Raw genomic sequence first — 27,232 nt, forward strand, 5'->3', positions numbered from 1 at the left:
AAGATACATCCATACTTTATACCTTACAGTAAGATAAATTCCAGATGGTCTAAAGACTAAATATAGAAAATCAAACCATAAAAATACCGAAAGAAATCACAGGACAATTTTTCTTATACTCTTAATTTGGAAGAGGTTTTAAACTATGGCACAAAATTCAGAAGACATAAAGGACTGCACACATTAACTTCATAAAAATAATTTTAAACATTTATGTGTAACAAAAACAACCATTAGCAGAAAAAAAAAGACAAACTAGCTGGGGGGGAGCATTTAAAACTCAAGTCAAAGACAAATGGGTAATTTTCCTAATATATAAAGAGCTTCTACAAATAAATAAGAAAAAGATCAACAAAAGAATATGACAAACTATAAATACACTTAAAGATGCACAACTTCACTTGTAAGAAGATAAAAGCAAATGAAAAATACACTTAAATGCTATGGTTCACCTTCCATATTGACAAAGATCAAAAAACTTACAAACTACACTGCATTGATAGAGTTAAAGGGGAAAAAAAGGCACTCTCACATACTGCTAATAGGACTGTAAATGGTTTAGTCTTTGTAGAAGACAACTAGCAAAATTAGAAATGTCCTAGCAATTCCACATCTAGGAATTAATCCCACAGATATATTCATATATGTATATGGAATTAAGTCTATTCAAAGTTATTAATTATAGCAGTCTGCATGTAAGGAAAAGACTTGAAACAACCTAAAAGTCCTTTAGGAGGAGATAAGTACAAGGGAACAGTATGCAGAGGTAAAAAGGAATAGAAAGCTTTTATGTACGGATATCGGAAGACCTTTAAAGATATTTTGATTAAAAAAGAAAACTGAGGTGTAGAACAGTATGCATTATATTATGGCATATGTATAAGTATCATAATGTAAATCCTATTAATTTGCTTCCATCTCTCTAGATGCTACTTCTGAGAAGACTTTTAGTTACACCACAGTGTCTGGTACAGAGCAGATGTATAATTACTATTTGACAAAAGTGAAAAAGTTAATAAATAAAGAAAATAAATAGATGAAGAAACATTCTTGGATACTTAGCCTGTCCTCTGAACTCAATATCAGGTCCTTTTATATATGGATACCAAAAGGCTGTGGCTGAATCCTAGCTATCAAGTTCTCTAGTTCGAGAAAAACCAGAAATGCATCCTTATATAAGACAAAAATGCATTGAATAAATTAATAACTGAATTGGAAAAGATTACTTTTCAATGAGCATAAGATGAATTTTTTAGTTCACTTGTTCATATCCCTCTGGAATAAAGCATTCAGAAGAAAGACATTGTTTTCAACCTTTCCCTCAAAATCTCTCAATGGCTTAGGGGGAAAATGTCTACAGTTTTTATTCCAGCAACTGAGTTTCCTAGAACTAGGAAAACAAAGGAAGCTGGCTTGAGGGGATCATCTCCCACTTCTCTCTTGCATGAACTCCCTACTCTCACCTGTTACTCTCAGCATGAAAACCTTCATCACAACAATAACCATGGCAACCACAACCATCACCACTTAATGAACATCTACATTGTGCCAGATTGTTCTCCACACTCAATGTGTATTATGACCACAAGCTCATGAGAGATGAATTATAATACAATTGTCTCCATTTTACAGACATAGTGATAGGCTTAAAGACAAGTGACATGTGTCCACCATGCCACAGCCATGATGATGTTGTTTTTAGGATGGAGTTTATTTAATCTTCTACTGTAGTATTTTTTCCTGACAATAAATAGCAGCTTGAATAACCTGGATTACAAGTAAAATATTAATATAAAGTAGTAACAGGCCTGGTATAGATGACACACATGAAATCCAAGAGTAGTGCTTTTTTATCTGCTCAGGAATCCCTAAAAAGCCCCTGCTTCACATGTTTAGGTAGCAGAAGAGCACCCACACTCACCAAAGCGATAGGACACCTACATGCCAAATGCCCAGTGAGTGTTTCTCACCAAGGCTCACTCATCACAGGTTATCAGAAGATTCTCTGGCTATTCGTTATTATAACAACTCATTCTCTCCACGGTAATTATCTGTGAGCAACATATCATGCTGTCCTTGGAACCATCAAACTGACATATGATTAAATAGCAGAGGGCTCTGCAGTTAAATTTAAAACTACTCTCTTACACTTCAACTCACACATCACACTGAGATCTGTCCAGCCATGGGAATACTCCAGCTGAACAATACCAAAGACCAGTGAGAGACTATTCCATTACTTCACGTTCCCATCTGAGAAAGGTGGTGATTATATTCTCAAAACTTTCTAAAGAGATTTTCCCAGGACCTAAAGTGAAATTTTGCAAAGCAATCTCTGTATGAAGTTCTGCCCACCCCCGCCCCACTAAAATATTTCAAGAGCTGCTTATATTCACCGTTATGTCTTCACAGTTATGTGTGGGGTCTTACAAGAAAGAGAAAATTTCTTCAATACACCATGAGAATCACACACTTCCTTTAAAAAATATTTGTAAAGCATAAGTTATTGTATACTCAGCTCTGTATGTACCAACAATAATAATGCTTATATTAACAATATTACCAATTTAAAAAAATGAAGAAAAAATAATGGGCAAGCTGGAGTTAAAACATAAGTCTTACTACTCTTGGACTGAAAAAGGAGTAATAAGATGTTCTTCAAGGGGAAGTTTGTTTCCATTTCTCAGTCCACTCTATGGTTTCCAGAATGAAAGTTTTTCTATAAAAATAATTCTATACAAGCCATTTTATTTTTGAAGGAGGTGTGAATTAGGAAAAACAATTTTTTCCATACCCAATAAGAGAGTTGCACCCAAAGCTAAATCAGCCAATTTCTGCCTTCCTAGTCTATTATTCATATTTACTACTTTAATATTATAAGTCATTTCACCTATATAGTATTCATTAAATTTAGAGTAAAATAAAAGTGGCAAACACTGAAGCTATCAAAATGCCCTATAAAGTTTACAAGGCCTTTGTTAGATATATCAACAAAGTTTCTTCAGAGAAACACACTATACCCACACATTTTGAAAAAAGTTTCCCCGAAAATGTAAGTTTCACAAAAATGTGACATTACACAGTGTGAAAATTCAAGCACCTTTACCTAACACGGAAGAGTCCCAGTCACTAGCTGGATACGTTTCCCTACAACTCGAGCTGGTATTGTGGGTAATGAAGTGACAGAATTCACATTTCATAAGAAAAGCCATATAAAGGAAATAAGATATTATTTTTCTAGAAAGTGATTTATAATAATACTGAGAAACTATTTTTTTTAAATTCCTTCCTCTTCTCAACATTTACAGAAAAGGCTAACATATCTTGAGAGATTTACTATTTGCTGATATTCATCCACATGGTGGCACCAACCAAAAGCCAGGAGCAGGGGAGGAACAGGGAAAAGAAAAGATTCTGACAAATGAATCATTACTTCTACCAACTTGACAACTCTTATTCTGGGGCCAGGACTTAACAGGCCCACCTAGGACTCTCTCTTGATTTTTGCTGTTGTTGTTTTATTGTTGTCAATCTTTTAAAAGATTTGCTAGTTAAGAGTGGTTTTAGTTATTTCAAGGAACCTCAGAAACACACTGCACTACAAAATATTTCAGCTACAATGCAAATTGTGTTCCTTCAATCTTCTTCTCTCTTTTGGAAGGCACAGATAGAGTGCCAGAGCAGCAACTCAAGCAAAAGCTAAAAAGTAAAAAAAAAAAAAAAAAAAAAAAAAAATACAGAGCTTAAAGCCCTAGTTCTACAAATTGGAGCTGGCTCAGCAAAACATTAGCCACGGCAAGTCCCACTAAGGCCAGGTCGGAAAGGTGCAAGAACCAATCTCTGGCTACACCTCAAAGTTCAAAACCATCTCTAAATATAGAACGCACTTTATGTTTGCAGGAGCTGTAAATCAGGGAAAACAACTTTTTTTCCATCCCCAATAAAATATTTGCACCCAAAGCAAAATCAACTGATTTCTGGCTTTCTACCAGTTCTACTTGGGCATAAAATTTTCTGACACTTCACCAGAAATGTCAGCATTAGTATAAGGCAGCTTTAAAGAGGGAAATGATTTTCTGACCTGTGGATAACCCCTTCAACCCCAACAGGAAAAGGAATTTTAAAAAACACCTGAAACCCAGTTTTTCCAGTTATTAGTATAAATGGGACAAACTATTTTTCTTACTGGCCAAATCCTTCCTTATAGGAAGTACTGGTCTTTGAATTCAGTGAGGGGAGGGTCATGCTATACCCCCAACATCCTGCACAGTCCCTTGCAAGAAGGATTTTAATGAATAGTCAAGAAAGGAGGGAAGGAGGGAGAAAATTAGGTAAGTTCAGAAGGAGATCTTTTCCCTTCTTTTATTTGTGTCTTTACTTTTCGTGAATTTCCAAACATCCAGCTTGATAAAAAAATAACAATCATATTTTTTCTTAAGGCTTCCTGTCTGAAGCTAGATTTGATATCTAGTGCAAGTCAACTCAGCCTCCAGAAAGAGCCCACCAGCAAATCTCTGTGGGGACCAAATGAAAAGCAGGAGGGGTGAGACAAAGCTAACGGAAGTTCCTTTCTTCAAGAGTCATTTTTTCAACAACATTCAGGAGCATGACTGCCACCTTCAGTGTGTGGCACACCACCACAGGGAGCAAGAGACTCATCCAGTGGTAGAGGAGGTGGCTGTCTACTCAAAGACATAGTACACTGTTTAACTGCCTAATTCGAAGCAGGATATGACACAGGCCAAGGAAAAGGGTTGGATAAAGCTCTGAGGAATTCAAGGAAGAGAGAAATTGCTTCTGCTTGAGGCATTCAGGGAAGGCTGGGCAGAAAAGGTTATACCTGAGGTGGCCAAGGGGCAGGATTTGAGCATAAGGAACCAGCTCGGGGTGGAGGAAGTGGTGGGGGGGGGTAGCGCATTTATCTCAGGATGAAGGAAGAGGCTGGCTGCACAGCAGGCAGGACAATATTCCCCTAAAATGCTTCATGGAATGTATTATATGAACACCATATTTGGGAAACTACGGATTGAACACGATTGTACAAGTTTTCCCCCTGCAGGCCTCTCAGTGCTTTTACTATCCAAATGGAACAGAAGTCGCAAAAAAATTTTTTTAAGTAAATCAGAAAGGATTGACTTTTGGGGGGAAATTCCAATGCCTTCACTTACTAGCTGTATTAACTTGAGCAACATATTTAACTTTTATGAACTCCAGTTTCCTCTTCTCTAACATGGAAGAAATGACAGTCCCAACCTCATACAGTTGTGAGAAGTAAATACTACATAAAAGTGATTAATTTAGTGCTGGCACTTAATGTTTAATGTTATTCCTGTTGCTGCTACTTCTGTTATTTCCATTATTACTAATTTCAACATGCACGGTGAATATAAAAATGAAGAATGTAACACACAGCATTTCTTAAACAGTTTGGTCAATTTTTCATCAGCTATTTTTTGAAAACGCCAAGCCAGCATGTAATGCCCAGCCTGGCACACAGGAGGAGCTCACTCTGTATTTGTGGAGGGAAAGGGGCCATGAACTGATCCTAGCAAAGAGCAAACCGCAAGGCAGCAAGGTGATGTTCTCAGCAAAATGTTTATTATTATTTCCTTGGGCAACAAGTCTCTGAGGTCCAGGAGTAGTGACTTCATCTTTTGCTAGAAGAATGAGGGATTGAGAGTGCAGTATTCAGCTTTAGGAAACAACACAAAGAGTTTATTTTGGTAGAGTGTTTGAAATGACTCTGTAACAATGAGCTCACACCTGCTGCCAGGCGCTAGCCATCAGCTTGAGCCTGCTCGCCAGGATGATGCACAAGGCTGATCACCAACAGTCCCTCCATTAGATATTTGCAGGGAGGATCCTAGAAGACCTGCTCCAAAGACACCTACTTCGTCTCCAAAAGGATATATTGAGGCACAAACAAGCAGCTGACCCAGAATCCAGAGCAAAACAGAGGCTGGGGGAGCCCACAAGAAGCCTGAGGCTTCTATTTTCACTTGGTTGATTCTCTGGCAAGATTCTGAACTGAATCCTAAAGGGTAGGTGTATTTTTGATCAATTGTTGCATACATTTAACTAGATAACCTCATCTCTCTTAAGTCACACACTAGTCTCACAAATAGTTACTAGAAATGAGCAAATTTCACATAAATTTTCCCCTGAGTGCAATGCAGGGATCTTGCTTAATCTCTCCAGTTTCCCACTGCTTTGTGTGTAAAAAGATTCTTGACAGAAGCACAGTTTTCTAGAGTGAGACCCTAAGTAGGTTTAGAATACTACATTTGCGTTTTATCAAACCCAATACTTAACATCTGTCCACCTGAACTGAAGCAAGACAGACTACACAGAATTTGAAAAAGAAATGAGACTACTTTAAAAAATAGTTGGAGGGGAGAATTTCGCACAGAGTGCACAGTAGATAGAAAAGAACCAAGAACTAGCAAAGTTTTCAAACTTCAGATTGGGAGACAGGCAGGTACAGGGCAGACTACACACTTCTATGGTAAGAAAGGTCAGATTATTTTAATATGATAAATGTACATACATACATATGTATGTATGCACACACAAATATATGTATCTCAATCGTAAGCCATATAAAGAAAGCACATGGGCCAGAGATCCTATATTCAATTCAATTGTTATATTTCATTTGTTTTAACTGGTAAATCTGTAAGTGGTTGGGAAAAAAAGCATAGTTAACTCAGGAAACTTTGCTAAAGCTCAAAAAGCTTCCAGGACTCCATAGGAGATGTTTCCGGGAGATCAGGGCTGCCCAATTCCTCCTACACTAATAATATAACTACAGACTGTTTACAGTCATTGTACATTTTCTCCAATATGTTCATTTGAGGCAAGAGGTTAAATATATTGAAATGATCTGAATTTTGTTCTCATCACTATAGTTCTCCCAGTTAGACTCAGCCTGCACATTTTGCCAAACCCAATTAGCATACCCTTGTTCAAAGAACACCTTATAATCCACAACTCTTCCAGCTCTAACCCTGCATCCCATCTTCTGAGAATCTGAGTTCATGTTCATTCACCACGCAACAGGAAAAAAACAAAATAACTGCACAATACAGTTCCTGGTGCATAAAAGACAGCAGAATACCTGTGGACAACATCTGAAGGCCAAATCAGGCAGCCTGAGGTGTGACAGTGACAGGGGTCTCTGGTCTCAAGGGAGCAGATTAGGGGTAGCAAAGGGATGGCAAAAGGAGAAAGAAAACAAAAAAGACAGGCAAGGAGAAAAGCTTAAAGCTTTGTTAAATGAGCTAATCCAAAACTTGGAGGAAGGGTTCAGATGCCATGTGGCCCAGGCCCCTCCTCCCCTACCCTCGTTATGATGTCTGTTTCTGCATATAGGGGCACCAGAAAGTGAATCAACAGTCACTAGGTTTTTGGTGAGAGCAGTTCTGAGGCACTGCTTTTAATCTCTATTTAGATTTCTGTTTTGGGGACTATTGAGGATGGGCTTCCTTCAGTGTGATGAAGTTCAAGGCAGTTCCTGTGGGACACCCAGTGTGGTATGTGAGAATAGCAGACAAGTGGTTTCAATTTCAAGGACTATGAGTCTCCCTACCAGGGTCGGGAGCATGCAGGGGGAACAAAACGTGTGTGGGCAGGAGGCCTTGTTTTGAAATTATTTTCTGCTGGCTTAGGTGATGAGCACTAAACGGAATGAAGAGGTGCAGACCCTGAATAAGGAGAAGAAAATAATACAGTTTTGTTTGCCTCTCAAAAGAGCAACTGTATTGGCTACCAACTTAATTTGAGTCTTTTTTTAAGTCTGGGTAGTCCAAAGAATACAATGAACATTCTCTAATAAACTCACTGATTGATAAAGAAATCACTAGATATTACTAGGCATTATTGGAAAGAGAAGTCTTCCTTAACTAAAAGGAGAACCCATTTTTGACTTGAGCTCCCTAACTTAGGAGAATCAAAACTGGGATGCATTTTCAAACAAAATGTCCATTTTGCTACTTAATATTGGGGTGCACTCAGTCAACACTGAAACTAGTTTTACATTTGGTTCCATATGCTATGCCCTAGGTAATTAAAGTATGTCTTATGGCTAATAAAAATGAAGTTAAAAAGTTTAAAACCAAAACAATGACAGGAAATAACATGTGTGTTCAATATGTTACTAAGACACTGATAATTTTCAAAAGTGACTTTAAAAAAAGTATTATAAATCTTTCAAAACACAGTGATTTATTAAGCGAAAAGTCTGAACGATTTGCACTATTAAATTTAGCTTTCAAGTTGCTGTGTCATGGGCAAATCTTTTGTTCTTCGAGGTTAAATTTAGCATCCTGAATTTTGTTTTTTCCACTGCTTCATGTTTTATCATCATGCAGCCAGTTTTCTAAGCTGCTCCAGAGAAACGCACTCAGGAGTTTTTGCAATGATTTCTCTTACTGATTTTATAAACCAGGAATAGAATGTATCAAATAATCCAAAGGTGATTTATCTTCATCTTCTTCTTTGCCTTTTCCCACCTATACAGGCTTCTCATAAAATAAGCCTTCCCTAGGCATGGGATGAAACAGGGAAAAAATGTGATGGCCAGAGGAAAATCATTTCAGAAATGTGTTTGTTAAACAAGTGCAAGCAATAAATTGAACTTAGAGGGGAAAAGCAGTTAGAAGAAAAACTGAAAGTACTGACCTGAGAGTCAAGCTGATTGGAGCAAGGGTGAAAGCAGCAATTTGGAGGATAAGCAGAAAAGAAAAGGGATAGCAAAAGAGAATAAAAGGAAGGAAACGCATTAGTTTTAAATATACAGCCAACAGATGTTATATCAGCAGGTTTTAAAACCAAATAAAGGACAATAAAGCAACTTTTATCTGATATTACCTCCAAAAGGCCTGGGCATACACTGTAAGTTGTTACAGTAAATAGTATACATAAAAACTGGTATCTGCTCTCATTCACATAATCACAAGCACTAATGTGAACCAGAGGTGTGTGCCAGCAACCCAATGGCAGAATTTTCCCTTTTCTGGAAGAATATTTATAGAGAAAGTTCCTATCTGTATGCACATAAAATTTTATTATTTAATAAACTGAAATGGAAGTTACAGAGGTATTAGAGCTGGCTGTAAGCATTGTTAGAAAGATTTTATTAGAACCAGTAAGTTGGATGGTTATATCCTATTTTTCCTTCATCCCTAAAAGCCAAAACAACCTGAGCAATCTGGCTTTCTGTTCAAATATTTCCATTTAAGAGCACTGCACGCAGCTGTGATCAAACACACTGTAAGGATGGCGTCAGGTGAAGCGCCACCTGCCTATCAACCTCCCAAGAAAGACAGATTAAGTTCCAAAGCTGAGAGTTATCTTTTTCAGTTGTGAAAATGAGGATCAGACTTCATCACTAAAGATATCTAGACACTTTAATAACTAATTTGTAGAAGAATATTTAGCATGTCCTTCTAATCTGTTAAAACAAAATAGTCTCCAATGTCAAGTAAAAATTAAAAGAAAAAAATCAAATCTTCTTCAGGCTACCGCAGAAGGCATAGTGGACATTCATTTTGTTAACCTATAAAATTCCCTTTGCATAAAAACAAAGTGGAATAATAAATACTTAACCAGTTATCTGCTCAGAGGGACCCCACCATTCCAAACTATTAAGAAGTAGTTTTAAGCATTTCATATAGAAGCAAAGCAAAACAAATCCTCAGGGAACAAATCCTTAAACAAAAGCATTTCAAATGAAAACAGCATAGACTATAATGATAAAAATCAAATAGAAAACTCAAGATTAAAAACTTGGTGAAAGAACTGATGCAATAACCCCTCGTGTCTGAAATCTCCCTTCAGTGTTTCCTCATCACAAATGCACAACTGATCAAAAATAAGAGTTAAGTCAGGCCATGGTCTTTACAGGAACTCTGGTGACCCTGGCCCCAGATACTGTTTCAAATCCTCCTGGAGCAAAGGTATATCAAACTGAGGTCCACAGTGAAATTTTAGGGAATCTTAAAGTGAAACAGCAAGCAAACATTTAAGATTTAGTTACCTTTTCCAAGGGCTCCTAGTTTCTATTAAATTCTCAAAGGCTTCTATGATATCCATGACCTTCCCCAAAAGGCTGCTAGTGATGGTATAAAACCATCTGCCACTTATTTTAAAGAAAATTCTTCAAATATATTAACAAACATAAGTGGAAACGATTTAGCAAGTAGAGTTTATATCAAAACAAATACAACTGTTATCAAGTTTCTTCCACTCACCATCAGACTTCTAGATTATATTATCATCATTTAAAAACTAAAGCTTAAATTTACATTTTGTGAAAATTGTACTGAAAGGCAACAAAGAAATTATAGCACCACATTATAGAACAAATTCAGGGGGAAAAACAATAGTCTGTTTTTCAACCTCAGATAAAGCACTTTTAGGCATCTGAAATGATTTCTCAATGTCCAAATGTCTGGTGGCGTAAGTTCCAATCCAGATAATTATATGCTACTTTGTTTTCTATTCTGATGTTATGTTTTAGAATTAAAACCCTGAGGGACCCACCCTCCTCTCCAGGGTGGGGAGGGATGTGACTGAGAGTTCAATTTAGTTCAATTTAGGCATTCCCTGCCCTCCAAATACTGGCAAAGCCTCTAACATATTTAAAATAATTACATGAAAGGTCACCTGACTGATTCCTTCCCCTGGGTGAGATGCCAGAAATCCAGTAGCATCAGATCTTATTTGACAAAGAGTTAACCTCTTTCTTTTCCCTAACTAAAAGATTAATTCTGAAACTCTAAATAAAATTCAGAGACTATGATGGACACTGACACAAAAAGACTACATATTTAATTGCCTCTAATGTTCAATTAGCTACTTGATTGTGCAGCACACGTAATACTTAGTCCTGGTGATCATATAAAGACTTTAGCCTGAATTGGACCAACAATCAGGGGCTTGCTCAAGCCCCCCACCACCACCTGTGTCAAACTCCCCTAAAGCAGCCTGCAGCCCAAGGCAGAAGCTCCCTGCTGAGCCATCAGCATCAAGAGCAAGCGTCTACAGGCAGACCTGGACAAGGAGACCACACTGGAGCAATATACACTTTGAAAAGGAAAATCTTTAATGGCTGATGAAAAACATCATTCATGTGGAATTTAAGAGGTAAATTCATCCGTGTAAGTGCTAGTCATGTGCTATTTAGAATCTATATATCATGGTGAAAATAAAAAATGAGATTAACAGAATACAAAGCAAACACAAATTGCCCTGAGAGAAAAGTAGATCAGTGTCAGTGTCATTTGAGTTATTCCTAACCCTGTACCTTTTGTTGCACATGACTGAAGCTCTGGAACATTTTATTTTATTTTTATTGAAGTATAGTCAGTTTACAATGTGTCAATTTCTGCTGTGCAACATAATGTTTCATTCATACATATATATACACGTTCATTCGTTTTCATATTCTTTTTCATTATACGTTACTACAAGATATTTAATATAGTTCCCTGTGCTACAGAAGAAACTTGTTTATCTATTTTATATACAGTAGTTAATATTTGCAAATCTCAAACTTCTAATTTATGCCTTCCCACATTCTTTCCCCCCAGTAACCATAAGTTTGTTCACTATGTCTCTGAGTCTGTTTCTGCTTTGTAGGTAAGTTCATTAGTGTCTTCTTTTTTCTTTTTTTAGATTCCACATATGAGTGATATCATTTGTTATTTTTCTCTCTTTCTGGCTTACTTCACTTAGAACCACAATCTCTAGGTCCATCCATGTTGTTGCAAATGAAATTATTTTACTCTTTTTTATGGCTGAGTAGTATTCCATTGTATAAATGCACCACAACTTCTTTATACAGTCATCTGCTGATGGACATTTAGGTTGCTTCCATGACTTGGCTATTGTAAATAGTGCTGCTATGAACATTGGGGTACATGTATCTTTTGAATTAAGGATGTTTCTGGATATATGCCCAGGAGTGGGATTGCTGGATCATATGGTAAGTCTGTTTTTAGTTTTTTGAGGAATCTCCATATTGTTTTCCATAATGGCTGCACCAAACTATGTTCCCACCAACAGTGTAGGAGGGTTCCCTTTTCTCCACACTCTCTCCAGCATTTATCGTTTGTGGATTTTTTAATGATGGCCATCCTGACTACTGTGACTTGATACCTCATTGTAGCTTTGATTTGCATTTCTCTGATAATGAGTGATATTGAGCATTTTTTTCATGCGCCTATTGGCCATCTGTATTTCTTCACTAGAGAATTGCTTGTTCAGGTCTTCTGCCCATTTTTGGATTGAGTTTTTTGTTGTTGTTGTTATTAAGATGTATAAGCTATTTAAATATTCTGGAAATTAAGTCTTTGTTAGTTGCATCACTTGCAAATATTTTCTCCCATTCCATAGGCTGTCGTTTGTTTTGCTTATGGTTTCATTTACTGTCCAAAAGCTTGTAAGTTTAATTAGGTCCCATTTGTTTATTTTTACTTTTATTTCTATTGCCTGGGTAGACTGCCCTAGGAGAACATTGCTAAGATTTATGTCAGGAAATGTTTTGCCTATGTTTTCTTCTAGGAGGTTTACAATGTCTTATATTCAAGTCTTTAAGCCATTTTGAGTTTATTTTTGTGTATGGTATGAAGGAGTGTTCTAACTTCATTAATTTACATGTGGCTGTCCAGTTTTCCCAACACCACTTGCCAAAGAGACTGTCTTCTCCATTGTATATTCTTGCCTCCTTTGCCACAGATTAATTGATCGTATGTCTGTGGGTTTATTTCTGGGCTCTCTGCTCTGTTCCATTGATCCATATGTCTGTTTTTGTGGCAGTACCACACTGCTTTGATTACTGTAGCTTTGTGGCATTGCATGAAGTCTGGGAGGGTTATTCCTCCAATTTCATTCTTCTCCTTCAGTATCACTTTAGCAATCCTGGGTCTTTGTGATTCCATATTAAATTTTAGGATTATTTGTCCCAGTTCTGTGAAAAACGTCAGGGGTAATCTGATAGCGATCACGTTAAATCTGTACACTGCTTTGGGTAGTATGGCCATTTTAACAATATTAATTCTTCCAATCCAAGAGCATGGGATATCTTTCCATTTCTTTAAGTCATCTTTAATTTCCTTAATCAAAGTTTTATAGTTCTCTGCATATAAGTCTTTCACTGCCTTGGTCAGATTTATTCATAAGTATTTTAATTTTGGAATGTGATTTTCAAAGTGATTGTTTATTTACTTTCCTTTTCTGATATTTCATTGTTAGTATAAAGAAATGCAACTGATTTCTGTATGTTAGTCTTGTGTCCTGCTACCTTGCTCAATTTTTTTTATCAGCTCTAGTAGTTTTTGTGTGGAGCCTTTAGGGTTTTCTGTATGTAGCATCATGTCATCCACATATAATGACAATTTTACCTCTCCTCTTCCAATTTGTATCACTTTTATTTCTTTTTCTTGCCTGACTGCTACAGCTAGGACTTACAATACTATGATGAATAGAAGTGGTGAGAGTGGGCATCCTTGTCTTGCTCCAGATTTTAGTGGGAAGGCTTTCAACTTTTCACCATTTAGTATTGTGCTGGCTGTAAGTATGTCATAAATAGCTTTTATTATGTTGAGGTATGTTCCCTCTATACCCACTTTGGTAAGAATTATTATTGTAAATGGGTGCTGAACTTTATCAAATGTTTTTTCTGTGTCTATTGAGATGATCATGTGATTTTTGTTCTTTCTTTTGTTGATGTGGTACATCACATTGATTGAATTGCATATGTTAAGCTATACTTTTGTCCCTGGGATGAATACAACTTGATCATAATGTATGATCTTTTTTTATGTGTTGTTGGATTCTGTTTGCTAATATTTTCTTGAGGATTTTTGCATCTATGTTTATCAATGATATCAGCCTATCATTTTCTTCTTTGGTAGTGTCTTTGTCTGGTTTTGGTATCAGGATGATGGTAGCTCCATAGACTGCATTTGAGAGTATTCCCTCCCCTTCAATCTTTGGGAAGAGTTTGAGAAGTATCACTATGAGTTCTTTATATGTCTGGTAGAATTCCCCAGTGAACCCATCTGGTCCTGGACTTTTGTTTGCAGGGAGGGTTTTTTTTTTTTATTATTGCTGATTTTGTTCCACTTCTAGTGATCAGTCTATTCAAATGATCTCTTTCTTCTTGATTCAGTTTTGGTGGACTGTATGTTTCTAGAAACCTGTCCATTTCTTCTAGGTTGTCCAATTTGTTGCCATATGGTTGTTCAAAGTATTCTCTTATGATTTTTTGTATTTCTGTTATGTTGACTGTAGTTTTGCCATTTTCCTTTCTTATTTTGTTTATTTATGTCCTCTTTTCTTCTTGGTGAGCCTGGCCAGAGGTTTGTCAATTTTGTTCAGTCTTTCAAAAAACCAGCTCTTGGTTTGATTGATTTATTCTACTGTTTTTTTTTTCTTAAATCTCTATTTTATTTATTTCCTCCCTGATCTTTATTATTTCTTTCCTTTTGGTGACTTAAGGTTTTGTTTGTTCTTCTTTTTCTACTTCTTTTAGGTGGTAAGTTAGGTTGTTTATTTGAGATTGTTCTTGTTTTCTGAGGAAAGCCAAATTGCTATGAACTTCCCTCTTCAGACTGCTTTTGCTATAAATTTTGTGTGGTGTATTTTCATTGTCATTTTTGTCAAGGTATTTTTAAATTTCTTCCTTGATTTCATCACTGACTCATTGGTTTTTTTAGTAGCATGTTGTTTAGTCTCCATGCAGTCATTTTTTTCTTGTTCATTTTTCTCTGGTTGATTTCTAGTATCATGACATTGTCGTCAGAAATGATGCTTGAAATAATTTCTATTCTCTTATATTTGTTGAGGCTTCCTTTGTGTCCAAGTATGTGGTCCATCCTAGAGAATGTTCCATGCACACTTGAAAAGAAAGTATATTATATTTTAGGAGGATGTAATGTCCTAAAACTATCAACCATGTCCAACCGCTCTATTATGTCATTTAGTATTTTCATTGCCTTACTGATGTTCTGTCTGGAAGATCTGTCCAATGATACTAGTAGGGTGTTAAAGTCTCCTACTTTTATTGTGTTGCCATCAATTTCTCCCTTTATGTCTGTTAGATTTTGTTTTATATATCTAGGTGCTCCTATATTGGGTGGATATACGTTAACAAATGTAGTATCTTCTTCTATTGCTCCTTTGATCATTATATAGTGTCTTTCTTTATGGCCTTTGTATGAAAGTCTATTTTGTCTGATATGAGTATTGCTATTCCATTTTCTCGTAATTTCCATTTGCATGAAATCTTTTTCCATCATTTCACTTTCAATCTATGTGTGTCCTTCACCCTAAAGTGGGTCTCTTGTGGGCAGCATATTATAGGCTCTTGTTTTATTATCCAATTGGCCACTCTATGTCTTTTGATTGGAGTATTTAGTCCATTGACATTTATAGTAATTATTGATACATGTGTGTTTATTGCTATTTTAAACTTTGTTTTCCAGTTGTTTTGGTATTTCTTCTTTGTTCCTTTCTTTTTCTTTTTGTGGTTTGATAATTTCCTTTTGTATTACCTTGGTTTCTTTTTCATTTTTGTGACTCTAGTGTATGCTTTTGATTTGTGGTTACCCTGTTTTTCAAGTATGTTAACCCATTATTATATCTGTTTCTAAGAAGAATGAAAAGAAAATGTGCATTTTCCTGCTCCCCTCTCCCACCTTTTATGATTTTGATGTCCTCTTTTATTGACAACTTCTAACTCTTTGTTTTTGTCTTGCTGCCTTTAAAATCTTTTCATTTTAACTTAATTATCATACATCTTGTGTAGGTCTATTCGGGTTCTTCTTGTTTGGGACCCTCTGTTCTTCCTATCCATGGATATCTGTTTCCTTCTATAGGTTTGGAATGTTTTCAATCATGATTTCTTCAGATACATTTTCTATCCCCTTTTCTCTTTCTCCTCCTTCTGGGACCCATATCATGCATAGATTAGCATGCTTTATATTATCCCATAGGTCCCTTATATTGTTTTCATTGGTTTTCATTTGCTTTTGTCTGCTGTTCTGATTGGGTGATTTCTGTTATCCTGTCTTCTAAGTCACTTATTTGTTCTTCTGCATTATCTAGTCTGCCTTTGACTGCCTTTAGCTTGGCTTTTATCTTAGCAATTGAGTTTTCTAATTTTAATTGGCTCTTCTTTATAGTTTCTATTTCCTTTTAATAGTATTCTGCATTTCTATTGATAGTCTCTCATTTCTTTCAGTGCTTTTATCAACCCCTTTTTGAAGTCATGTTCTAGTAAACTGTTGGGGTCTATTTCATTGTTTGTTCTTTCAGGGGATTCTCTTATTCTCTTAACTGGGAGTGGTTCCTCTGCTTCTTTATTTTACTTATATTTCTCTGACTCTATGGATTTAGGAGTATCAGTTATCTACTGTGGTCTTGAAGGGTATTTTTTTTTAAGTTGGGGCATTTCTGTGTAGACTGTGCAAATCTCATTACTTTGTTGTGAAGGCTGTTTTTAGTATGGATCTTTGTCATGTCTTTCTTCCATGTGTATTGGCTGTTATTCCTTTAATGGGGATGTGGTTGGTGTTGTGGTGTTCAGAGCCTGCCCTGGTTGTTAAGCAGAGCCTCCTTTTTGTTCTGTCACAGCCCTGACATGGGCTGGGTCTGCTCCCGTTGTTGGAATAGAGGCTTCCAGACCTGTTTCTGAACTGAGGTGTGTGGTAGGTGGGTTTGGAGTTCTTCTGCCAGAAGAGGAGCTGCAGAGTATTACTTCACAGGAGATGTCCCCCAGTAAGCCCACTGTGGTGTTGCCTGTCACTTGTTATGGGGGCTTAAAAAGTACACTTTGTTGATGCTGCCCTTGTCCCCACCTCAGCCACAGGAATGTCTGCAGCCCCTTTTGGTGTCCCCCATGTTTTGCACCCACACAGTCACCAATGCAGATCTGGGGACATCAGGCACTAGAACCCACTGTAGTTCTAGCTTGCAGTCACACCCCTGCATCCATGGCGTGCTACAGGGTCAGCATAGACTCCATACCCATGTCCATCTATGGTATGCAGGCCCAGTGTTAATGTCAAACCTGTCTGTTTTAGAAGCGCAGGTCCACAAAGTCATCAGCAGAGCAAATGTGCCACTGCTGCCTAGGACTAGAACCAAATTTTGGTTCCACCTGTGAAGTTGCAGGACCCCTGGGTATGGATTCAGGTTTCAGTCCTACCTCTTCCAGGGAGCCATGCATCAGGGATTGTGTCCCTCCAGAGGAAGCTGAGAAGAAGGCTACATCTGATCCTTGCCTCTTCTTGCAAGAATGTGCACCAACAGTGGTGCTAAGCAATGCCCCCTGGGCTAGTAGAGATGGTGGCTATGGCCCCACCGTGTTGCACCCTTCCCATCACACACACACAGCAGTAATACTTTTAATGAGGGTGCCACGCTGTTCTGTTCTGCACATACTCCCAGCCACAGCCCACACTACACTCTAGCTCTCTGAGGCTGCCTCTGCTCAGTCAGCCCCAGTCCTTTCCCGGGGCTCATATGCAGAAGCCCAAGCTCCAGCAGTCCTGGCCTGCCCCCTATGGCTCACATCTTGGGCTGGGTATTGCAAGAACCTTCTGTGTTGGTCTCTCTCAGTTGTGTGTGCCAAGCAGCTACTGTCTTCTCCTCCAAGCCTTGGAATCTTCCTTTCTGTCCCCACTGACCTCCTTGCTGGAGAGGGGGCATCCTAGAGTGAGGGTGCTGTTCCTCATTCGCCACTACCTCCCTGAGGGTCAGGTCCTGCACTCATTTCCTTTTTCTTTGTTTTTCTTTCTCCTACCCATTTTTGTGAGGAATCTCCTTGTATTTATGAAGTAAGAGATATTCTGCCAAAGTTCAATAGGTATTCTGTGTGAACTGTTTGGTTTGTAGGTGTAATTTTTGGTGTATTCATGGGATAGAATTAGCTATGCGTCCTTCTACTCCGCCATGCTGGCAATACCCCCTTGAGAATATTTTAGAACACTAGCTGCTTTAAAAAAAACAAACAAACTGTCTTTTCACTCTGGTAAGTCACATTACAGACCAGAGACCACAAATTTATTTCAAGTTCAATTTTCTGGTTTTCAAAATCACAAACTTAATTGCAAACACTCCTCCATGACTCCAAAATGGAGATATATGTCACATTGCTAAGAAATCTTTAGTTCCTAACATTATGAGGTATGAATTTTGTACTTTGAGCCAGCAAATGGAGATACTGCCCAATTTGAGAAGGGCTGCCTGACAACTTGAGGAAGATGTTTTGGTTAGAATACATATGTAGCCCAGTAGATAATGCTTCTAAAGGCAGGCCAAGGCTGAGCTCTCCTTTTCCCAAGAAACTTCCCATCTTGATCTCCACCCCCACCTCCTTCTGGGTCTTGGTTGGGCTGGGGCTCGGGCTCAGACATTTCCCAGACTATGCTCTGCTGCTGGACTCAAGACACAGGCAGGCAGGGAACTGGGACAGAGTCAAGTCCCACTGCACATTTTATGAATTACAGTGCTTGGGAGGCATCAGCTTTAAGGAGAGGCAAAGGCAGAGATAAAGAAAATGTGCAGAAAGTACATAAAGATAAATGCCTATAAAATCACTGTTGTTTTAATGCATTCCATATTGAGGAAATAAAAATGTGAATATTCTTGATGATTTAATGGCAATAGTGTCCAGTTAAGACCTCTTTGTCCAACTAGACAATTATGCTATTTTATGCAAATATTTATAGTAGCTGATCCTCATTCTCAATTACAGTTCTACAGAGCTGGTTTAGTGCAGAAAAAATATGCTTTCTAAATGTGGGGCACATTGTTTTCCATCATGAAAGCTAATAAAAATGAGGCAGATCTCCTGTGGCCCAGTAGCGATGCCTCTCTGCCAGCTATGTGACTGTTGAGTGCTACTGGACTAGGTTCTTCCTTCTGGCCCATTGTTGGATGGGACTGTTCTCAGTCACTCATCTGCCAGACCTGGGTTCAAATCTCAACTTTGATTCTTATAAATTGTGCAACATTGAGGAGTGACTTAATCTGTTAGTCATAGTTTTGTCATCTATAAAATGACGATAATGAGACTTTCTGTGTTGTGGGTAAGATTAAATGGTATACAGTATTGGAAGTCAAGTGCTTGGCAGAGGACCTGATATACTGTGTATGTAAAATATACATGACATTATTATTATTATTATTATTATTATTATTATTATTATTACTATCAGTAATATTATCTAGGGCATCCTTTCTATGAGTCACTTCTCAGAGCAGTGGACAAGAAGTAAAGAAACCTAAAATTTTGTTTCTTTCTGATCACAGGACCAATTTCCAAAGGGTCATTCAACCTTTCAGGGTCTCAATTTTCTCAGCAATAAAAGAGACATGATCATAACTTCCCTGTGATTTCATACTAGCTTTTTTAGAAAAAAAATTTAAGTCTAATTGTTCCAAAATAGCCAGATAGATATGTCTAAAATTAACAGTATTTTTAAGACCCAGTAGACTGGTATAACATTCCCACACTTTAAAATTAAAATAAAATCCTTAAGGATTTTAATTTATACACTGCTCTTATGGAAAAAAATCTTGATTTAATTTCTAAAGTTGGTCACACTGAATAAGAATCAATCTAATGCTAAGATTTTTGAATGAAATAATTGTTTCGGAGTTTAGATGTATTAACTACTATTTTTGAAAATGAAATTTTATTGAGAATTAACCTATCCATTTAATGCAGAGTAACATAATATTGATAATTTGTTTGTTTTAGTATTCAGCTGTTCTTAATAATATAATTGTATTACATCCCACATTACACTTGGAACTGGTACTTGTAAAATGTGATACATTTTAATAGGTTGTAAAGAGATTCACTTCCAAAGAGATTCAAGGTAACACAGCTGGCATGAAGCAGAGGCAAAATCTGAATCCAGGTCTTTCTGTAGCTCAAGTTCATGATCTTTCTGTAAGACCACAGAAAGCTATTCTACATATGTCCTGAAGTCCTTTAGGGCCTCACAAGTGTCTTGATCAGAGCTAGAAAACATTCACTGATTTATTTAAAATTTGCTGATCTCTTCCATATGGACTGAATCTAGGAAAGACAAATTCTACCGTATTGCTGAACCAATGAGAAATCCTCAGAAGTAATAGAGTTATGTAAGATTATTCAGAAACTCTTTCCTTATATGAAGCATTGAAAGAAAGCTTATTTTTAGAGTCTACACTATACATAAATACAATATGGATATGATTTATCTGAAAATCTAACTACTCTGGAATCCAATATAACCCTCTTTGTTTTTAGACAGAATTTGCTATCAGCTTGGCCTGCCTTAGGACACTATTCAAACATATTTATTTACCAAATGGCATAAGGTCCTCTTAAAAGATAAATCCCAAGATGTATTTGTTGTGGTGTCCTGAAAGACATCCAAAGAACATAAGCTCCTTTCCCTTTCCCCTGTCTTGAATAAATTCCCAAACATATTCTTTCATATTCTGTGCTTAAAAACAAACCGACAGCATAAATGTTTGTCTTTGATGAGAAAAAAACTGAGGTTTCAGGTAAAGCCTTAATCTCTGACATGGTTTACTGGCACAAATGCTAGACCATGGATATCACTCAAAGAAAGTTGACCATTATTAAACACGGAGGATATACGTAGCCCTCAAAAGATAAGCCAATTGACTTCTGGGCATCCCACAGAAACACATCATCATCCCTAACAAGCCATATTCCTCATACATAACTTGTTTCTACCTTGAAATATGAATGTGCATTCCAAATCCACCATAACCTGAGATGGGCAACTAAGCAATCAATGTTCACTCCCTATAGACAATTCACAATATGACTGCAAAATTTACCTCTCAAGTTCTGCAATCTTCTTGTCCTTGTCATTCTTTTCATTCTCCACCTCCTTGAGGATCTCCAGCAACCGGTCGACTTCTGCTTGAGCCTTGCCACACTCATCACGGTAATAAGATGCCTCTTTATCAAGCTGTTTTATTCGGTCTGCAAACTCTGGGTTCATCCTGGAGTCATCTTCAACATTATGAGCCTTCAACATTACATTTTTAAAGAATGTAGTTAAGACAACAATTTAGAACAATAGATAGTGCAGTCCACCAATGGCCCAGAAATTAACTTTGGAGATAAAAAATAATAACTATCAAGAATTATGGGTATACTGTCAGTTAAAAGGCAAAATGGAAAACTCACACATTTCAGCTACCTTAGAACAATTCTGATTTTTAGGGGAATTTCTTCTATTGTTGGTATTTTGTTTCGTTACATGATGCTACTTTTTACTCTTTTCCCCACTAAGAAATGGGGGATATAGAGACAGCAATGTCTTTATTCCTGGTGTTTGGCTAGCAGAACTAACACAATTCAACTCCTCACAGTTAAGGAAGTGATTCACAGTAACAGCTTCCTTTTCTAATACACAGAAACTGAGATAAAACAATATCAAATTATTTCTCCAACAACCATCAAGGGCATATGTAAAACCAAGTAACACATAAGAAACTGGCTGACTGATTATTGAACATTTCATCCCACTGAGAAATTTCAGCAAAAGATGCAGAATGAAAGAAAGGCTTGAAAACACAGAAGGGCTTTCCAGCTAACAGTCATACCCATAAATTCTTGTTCTTTTGATTAAATTAACCTGAAGGAGGAGGATGAGCCGGTTCATGAACAAGCACACAGATGAGAATCAGCAAACACATGCATGGGTTGGGGGCGGAGGCAGCTTTACACAGGAGAACAGACACAGGCAACAACACAGCAACAACACTGCAGAATAATTTGCAGCCAAAGTATTTGTGGTTTTGTGAGTGTGACAGTGTGTTATGGCTTTTTTTTTTCCCAAAACAAACTTTTGGCTGAAATATTCCATGACAGATGGAAATAACACTGCACTGCAATGTTTTGCCTACCCCTTGTTTCCCATTATTCCTAATTGACTTCTTCAAAGAGCAGGCAGGGAAAAAACAAGTAGTTTAACAACAGTGCACATTCAACATAGAAAGTTTAGAGAGGTCATACATGTATGTATCTCCAAAATCCACATGTGAAATAATAAAATGTTAACAATTTATTAGGACTTAAATTGTCCTGCTGTCTTGCTATGTAGAACAGATGTCTATTGTGCTTTTATACACTTTTTAAAAAAAATTTTCAGGGAAAAAACAAGGCAAGCAAGCTATAGCTACTGTGGGGTCAAATGAATCATGCATGGTTAGAAAATTAATACTAATACTACTGTTAGAAGGCTGACAGTCTTTGCAATGATTTAGTAGAAGAAAATTCAAAAATTAGTATAAATAAAAATAAATTTCTTATTTATGACAAAATAATCATTTTTAGGATATTTTTGCATGTAACATATTATTTAAGCATGAGGATAGATGCAGAATAATTTGTTTTCACAATCTTTAATCTAAGATTTTCTTATTCAAAAAATAAATCAACTACGTAAAGGAACTTAGAAAAAAATGCATCAGTTCAACACACTATCAGGCACCCTCTTCATCAATGTTTCTCAGAAAACATTTATTTTTATTTATTTAATATGTATACTGAATTTCATTAAAATAGATTAGTGAGTTTTTATAATTAAGATAATCTGAAAGAGAATTCTGAGCTAACATGCTTTTAGGAGTTTATTCATCTAATAATTTTATTTTAAATTGAAGTAATGAATATTAAAATTTGTTAATCCCCCACTTAAAATGTAGAGTAGATATTCTATTTTAAAAGAAAATACTCCATATAACTACTTCTATTTGCGATAATAATAAACTCATTACTCTTATAACAGAAAAGCACTTAAAATATATAGTTTTTAGATTACTAAGAAAAAGAAAACAAAAATTTCATGTTAAATCTCTTTCCCTTTCATACTATATTATCATCACTTTATGGCAGCTAAACCCTTTTCATGGCACTTTTCTCAAACTACACAACCAGTGACATTGAGATTTTTAAAAAAGAATTATGGATCTGAGTAATAAACAGCTAGAAACACTCAAAAAATGAATAAATGTTTATTTCTGATGAGTTAAAATTCCTTTTTTGACTCAGATTTGAAGACTCAAAAAGAGCTAGCAGTTAGCTGCTGTGTTTATTTTGGTTGTTTTCATTCTTAAGATTATTATTATTACAATTTTTAATAAATGGGTACAGGATTACTAGTTGCAAGACTTAGATTCTAAATCTAGCCCTGTGTCTTATGACTATGGGCAAATGAATAAGCTTCTCTAAGGACAATGAAAACTACAAAATGACAAACGTGGGGAAGGTATACTATTCATTTGTGGTTTTATTGGGATTATTATTTTATAATATGCATCCCATCAGTGGGGCTTGTTATACAGCTAAGTTAATAGGTTTATTTAATTTTTGACAATATACTACATAAGCCTTAGAGAAGCCTCCCTGTTAGGTTTACAGAGAAAGTAGTCTGCTGGTTATAGGTACGTGAGCACAATCCTTATTTTAGCTCCTTGAAAAGAAGACTAACCAAGGCCAATTTTCAACATGGGGTAAAATTAGATGGGTTGGTAGTCTTTTAAACCTAGCAAGTGAGTATGGTTTAGGGACTCACAAGATATTTAGAAGTACAGAAAGCCTAGGAAAAAGCAACTCTGAATCTAGACCACCGCTGACCTCATGTGATGCTACAGCTGGATCATGTTATTAAAATAAAGACCATAACCAAGTTTATAGCTGGGCTGGTGTCTGTTAGATAATGTGTGGGTGCTAATGATTCTTCCTCTTAAAAGGAATAGACAACTTCAATAATATCTTTGAGTTAAATACATCTATTCATCTCTATTCATCTCCATAAAAGTATCTACTGATTTCTGGGCAAAATAATTTATGTCAAACCACCTTCAATATTGGTCCCAGAATTCATGGAAAGGTTATTAAATAAAGGTGTAAACAGGTATCATTTAAAATATTTTAAGTCAATAGAAAGCTATAAGAATTTCTCATTTAGAAATGGGGTAGTAACAGCTGCTTCTGGGTCATCACTAGGGTCCATGTGAAGACCCAAAAGAAGAGAGAGTTTCACATGACTAAAGAATGGTCAGTCCTCCATCCAACCTAAGTTGTGGAGGCAACAGTCTCCACGGAATTTATAAAAGATACTGCAGGTAACCCACTGTACTCAGCATGATTCACAACTTTTCAGAGGATAAACTGAAATTGTTAAGCAGTATAACATGATTGTGTTATACTGTGATCTACAGACATAGGGCAGATACTATACTAAAGAAATGCAAGAGGAAATTGAGCTTATAAAGCCAATGCTGCCTTCAAAGTTGCAAGGCCAGAGCCTTTTCTAAAAATGGAGTGAAGGAAGTACTTTATTTGCATTTAGGCAGTACTCTTGCCTTTTCAAATTATAACATGGATTCTTTAATCTGGACTGGCAGCTCCTGATGTGGAACAAAAGTAGATAACAGATTTGAGCCTAATGTACTTTAGACACTGCAAAAACACGATAAATATATTTGAATAAATCACTATCTGAGCAAATTCCTATCATGGCACTCTGACCTATTCAAGATTTAGACGGAAAATGTACAACAAGTACTTCCCCTTGGTTTGAAATGAGCTCCCCTATAAGATCAGGAAGCAACTGCCCATTCCATTTATCTAAGGCAGATCAACTTCATTCACTAGGCAGGAATTTAGGTCTTGACAACTGCAGGTTGGTATGGATTTTCTTTTAATGGTTTCAGAACTTACTTATCATAAATATAGCAAAACACATTGTCACTTTCAAAGCCATACACCAGTCATTAAAACCAAAGGAATATCAATGAGCACTTCTTTCCCTAATGTAGAGATTTAATTTTTCCGATTTGACATGTCAATTTAAAAGCAACTCGTTTTTTTTTTTAAAAATATCAGGCATCTACTTCTGCTTCAAAATATTTCTGGTAACTTTCAGAGCAACTCTCAAGCACCTTATAAAAACACAAAATTGAGAAAAGAATATTTAAAAAATGTCTCTACTACATATTAGATCAGTAAAATTTGAGGGTCCCCCAATTAAATTTCTTGTGTTTCCATATGTAAGAAAATTTCTCCACAAATGAGAATAATCAAAACAAAGTTTGGAGCCTCACTGATGTGAGCAAGCTGGCATTTTGATGTGAACTGGTTTTGAAAGCCTGAATCAAGCACAAAAGAGAAATCTAGTCGTCACTTAGGACAAGACATACATAACAATACTTAGTGGTTATTTTAATGAAAGAATTTAGAACTATTTCAGAAAATAAGGCAAAATTTCAGACTAATACTATATCTAAATAAAAGCTAAAAGCAAAAAGTGGCTAAAACCAAACCAGGGAGTGACAGTATCAATATGACAAATCACAAGTTTATTTATACTCCTCTTATGAGAGTTAGTCATTGATTATTTTCAATAAAATGTTAGTTCGTCATTCCAAGTGCCTAGAAAGGAAAGCATTAACTTTAGTCCAGAAACCTGCTGTGAAACTAGGCAGGGAATATTCAATTATAATGTAAAATAGCACTCTCTCTTTGAAATGGGCCCTAACAATTTTAATTAAAAAAACCATTTCTCTCAAAATTAACAAATGATTAGTCATGACCATAAAGTGCAACAAGAACACTAAATAATGAATCTGAGGACTTTTCTTCCATGCTACTTACGGCTTTTGCAACAATTTGCTAAATTTATGCACTGTAAAAACATGATGCTTCATTGCAGCACTTTGGGGGTTTAGTATCTGTTAACAGCACTTTAACGGTCCTTTCATATCTTAACAGCAAAACGGTATATAAACTATTGGAAACATTATATTTGATTTCAGTCTTCTAAAAGAAGCTCCAATCTTTGCATGATTCTGAATTATGAACAAAATATTACTCTTTAAAATAAAATCTTATGGTGATTACAGAACTCTAACATATTACAAAACTTAAATTTTACTTTAAATCCAATTAATTAATACTAAATATAATAGCTGAGTGTAAGTAATACATCTGGAAACTAATAATGATGTATCTTTGAATCTTATATTACTTAGTTCAAAAGGAAGTTATTCTTTCACAATTTCAGCTAACTACAACCAGAATATTCATCATTTGCATATTATAACAACTATTATAAAAAACAAATTTCATGTCATAGATGAAAGAAAAAGGGTATCTTTAAATAAACATAAACAAATGTCCAAAATAACTTTTCTTAAATTCCACATGCACAAAATAAAAAGAACCAACTATAACTTTAATACTTTTTAAGACACTTGAAACAAACAATTATTAATCTAATACCTTTTAATTATGGAATTTCCTAAAATTAGAAATGTAGAGAACTGAGTAATTATCTGGATAGTCAATTACAAAACATGAGACTTCAAGTCTTCAGTGTTATTTCAAATATAACTTGAGTTCTTCAGTTACTGAAAGCCTGAGTTAAATGTAAGATGTGTGTGTTTGTGTATGTACATGTGTTTGTACATGCTATGTGTATGCCCTGAATTATCTCTTAAATAATTGTAATTTTCCATTGTGTCAGGGGAGCTAGTCTATGAGTAAACCAAATAATTTTCTGAAATAGGCTAAAAAAATCATAAAAAGGAACCATTGTACCCAGACAAGGACTGTGAAAACATTTATAATTCAGCCCACCAAGTCCCTGAGTTTGCAAATATGATGACATATAAATCAGGAAGACCTCACTGAACATTTATAAGATATTTTCTCCCACTCTGTACTGGAAAAATGCTTAGTCTTTTTCTTGTAAATTCTTATGTAAAATGTGAGCCTTGCAAAAGATGCATTTGCAGAAGAGATGGCGTTTCAATGGATAGTGATTAGGCAGGGGGGACTCATGTAGGAACATCAGAAGGGTCTCAAGTATGTCTTGGTCAGTAGCAAAGCTGCCCCCAAGTAAGTCAAGCATTTGCCTTGCAGTAATGCAGGTACTAAATGAAGCACTAAATTTAGGACCCAGAAGGTCTAAAGACTTATTAAAAATTTATAAGAGACCTCTGGTATCATCTCTGGGCACAATAACCTTTAGGACTACAGTAAAGAAGGTATTGGAGATTGATGAAAAAACGTATTATTTGTCTAGAATTAAGAACTAAGGGAAGAAAAGAACTCATCTGAAGATAATCTGCATAGTGTTTACAATGGCAGGACAAAACTCCAGGAGTAGAGACTGGTAGTTAA

General features: G+C 36.2%; 1 protein-coding gene across 6 annotated transcripts in view; it reads right to left on the reverse strand.

The window, feature by feature from the left end:
* Nucleotides 1-27,232, reverse strand: part of ERC2 (ELKS/RAB6-interacting/CAST family member 2) — an 874,625-nt gene that overhangs the window by 435,681 nt on the left and 411,712 nt on the right. For all 6 annotated transcript variants that reach the window (XM_072941512.1, XM_072941513.1, XM_072941511.1 and 3 more), the window contains exon 13: nucleotides 20,872-21,065. In XM_072941512.1, coding sequence (XP_072797613.1) covers nucleotides 20,872-21,065 — 194 coding nt within the window. The remainder of the gene's footprint in view (nucleotides 1-20,871; nucleotides 21,066-27,232) is intronic.

Source organism: Vicugna pacos, chromosome 17 (genome assembly GCF_048564905.1).
Source record: "Vicugna pacos chromosome 17, VicPac4, whole genome shotgun sequence".
Classification (NCBI taxonomy): Eukaryota; Metazoa; Chordata; class Mammalia; order Artiodactyla; family Camelidae; genus Vicugna; species Vicugna pacos.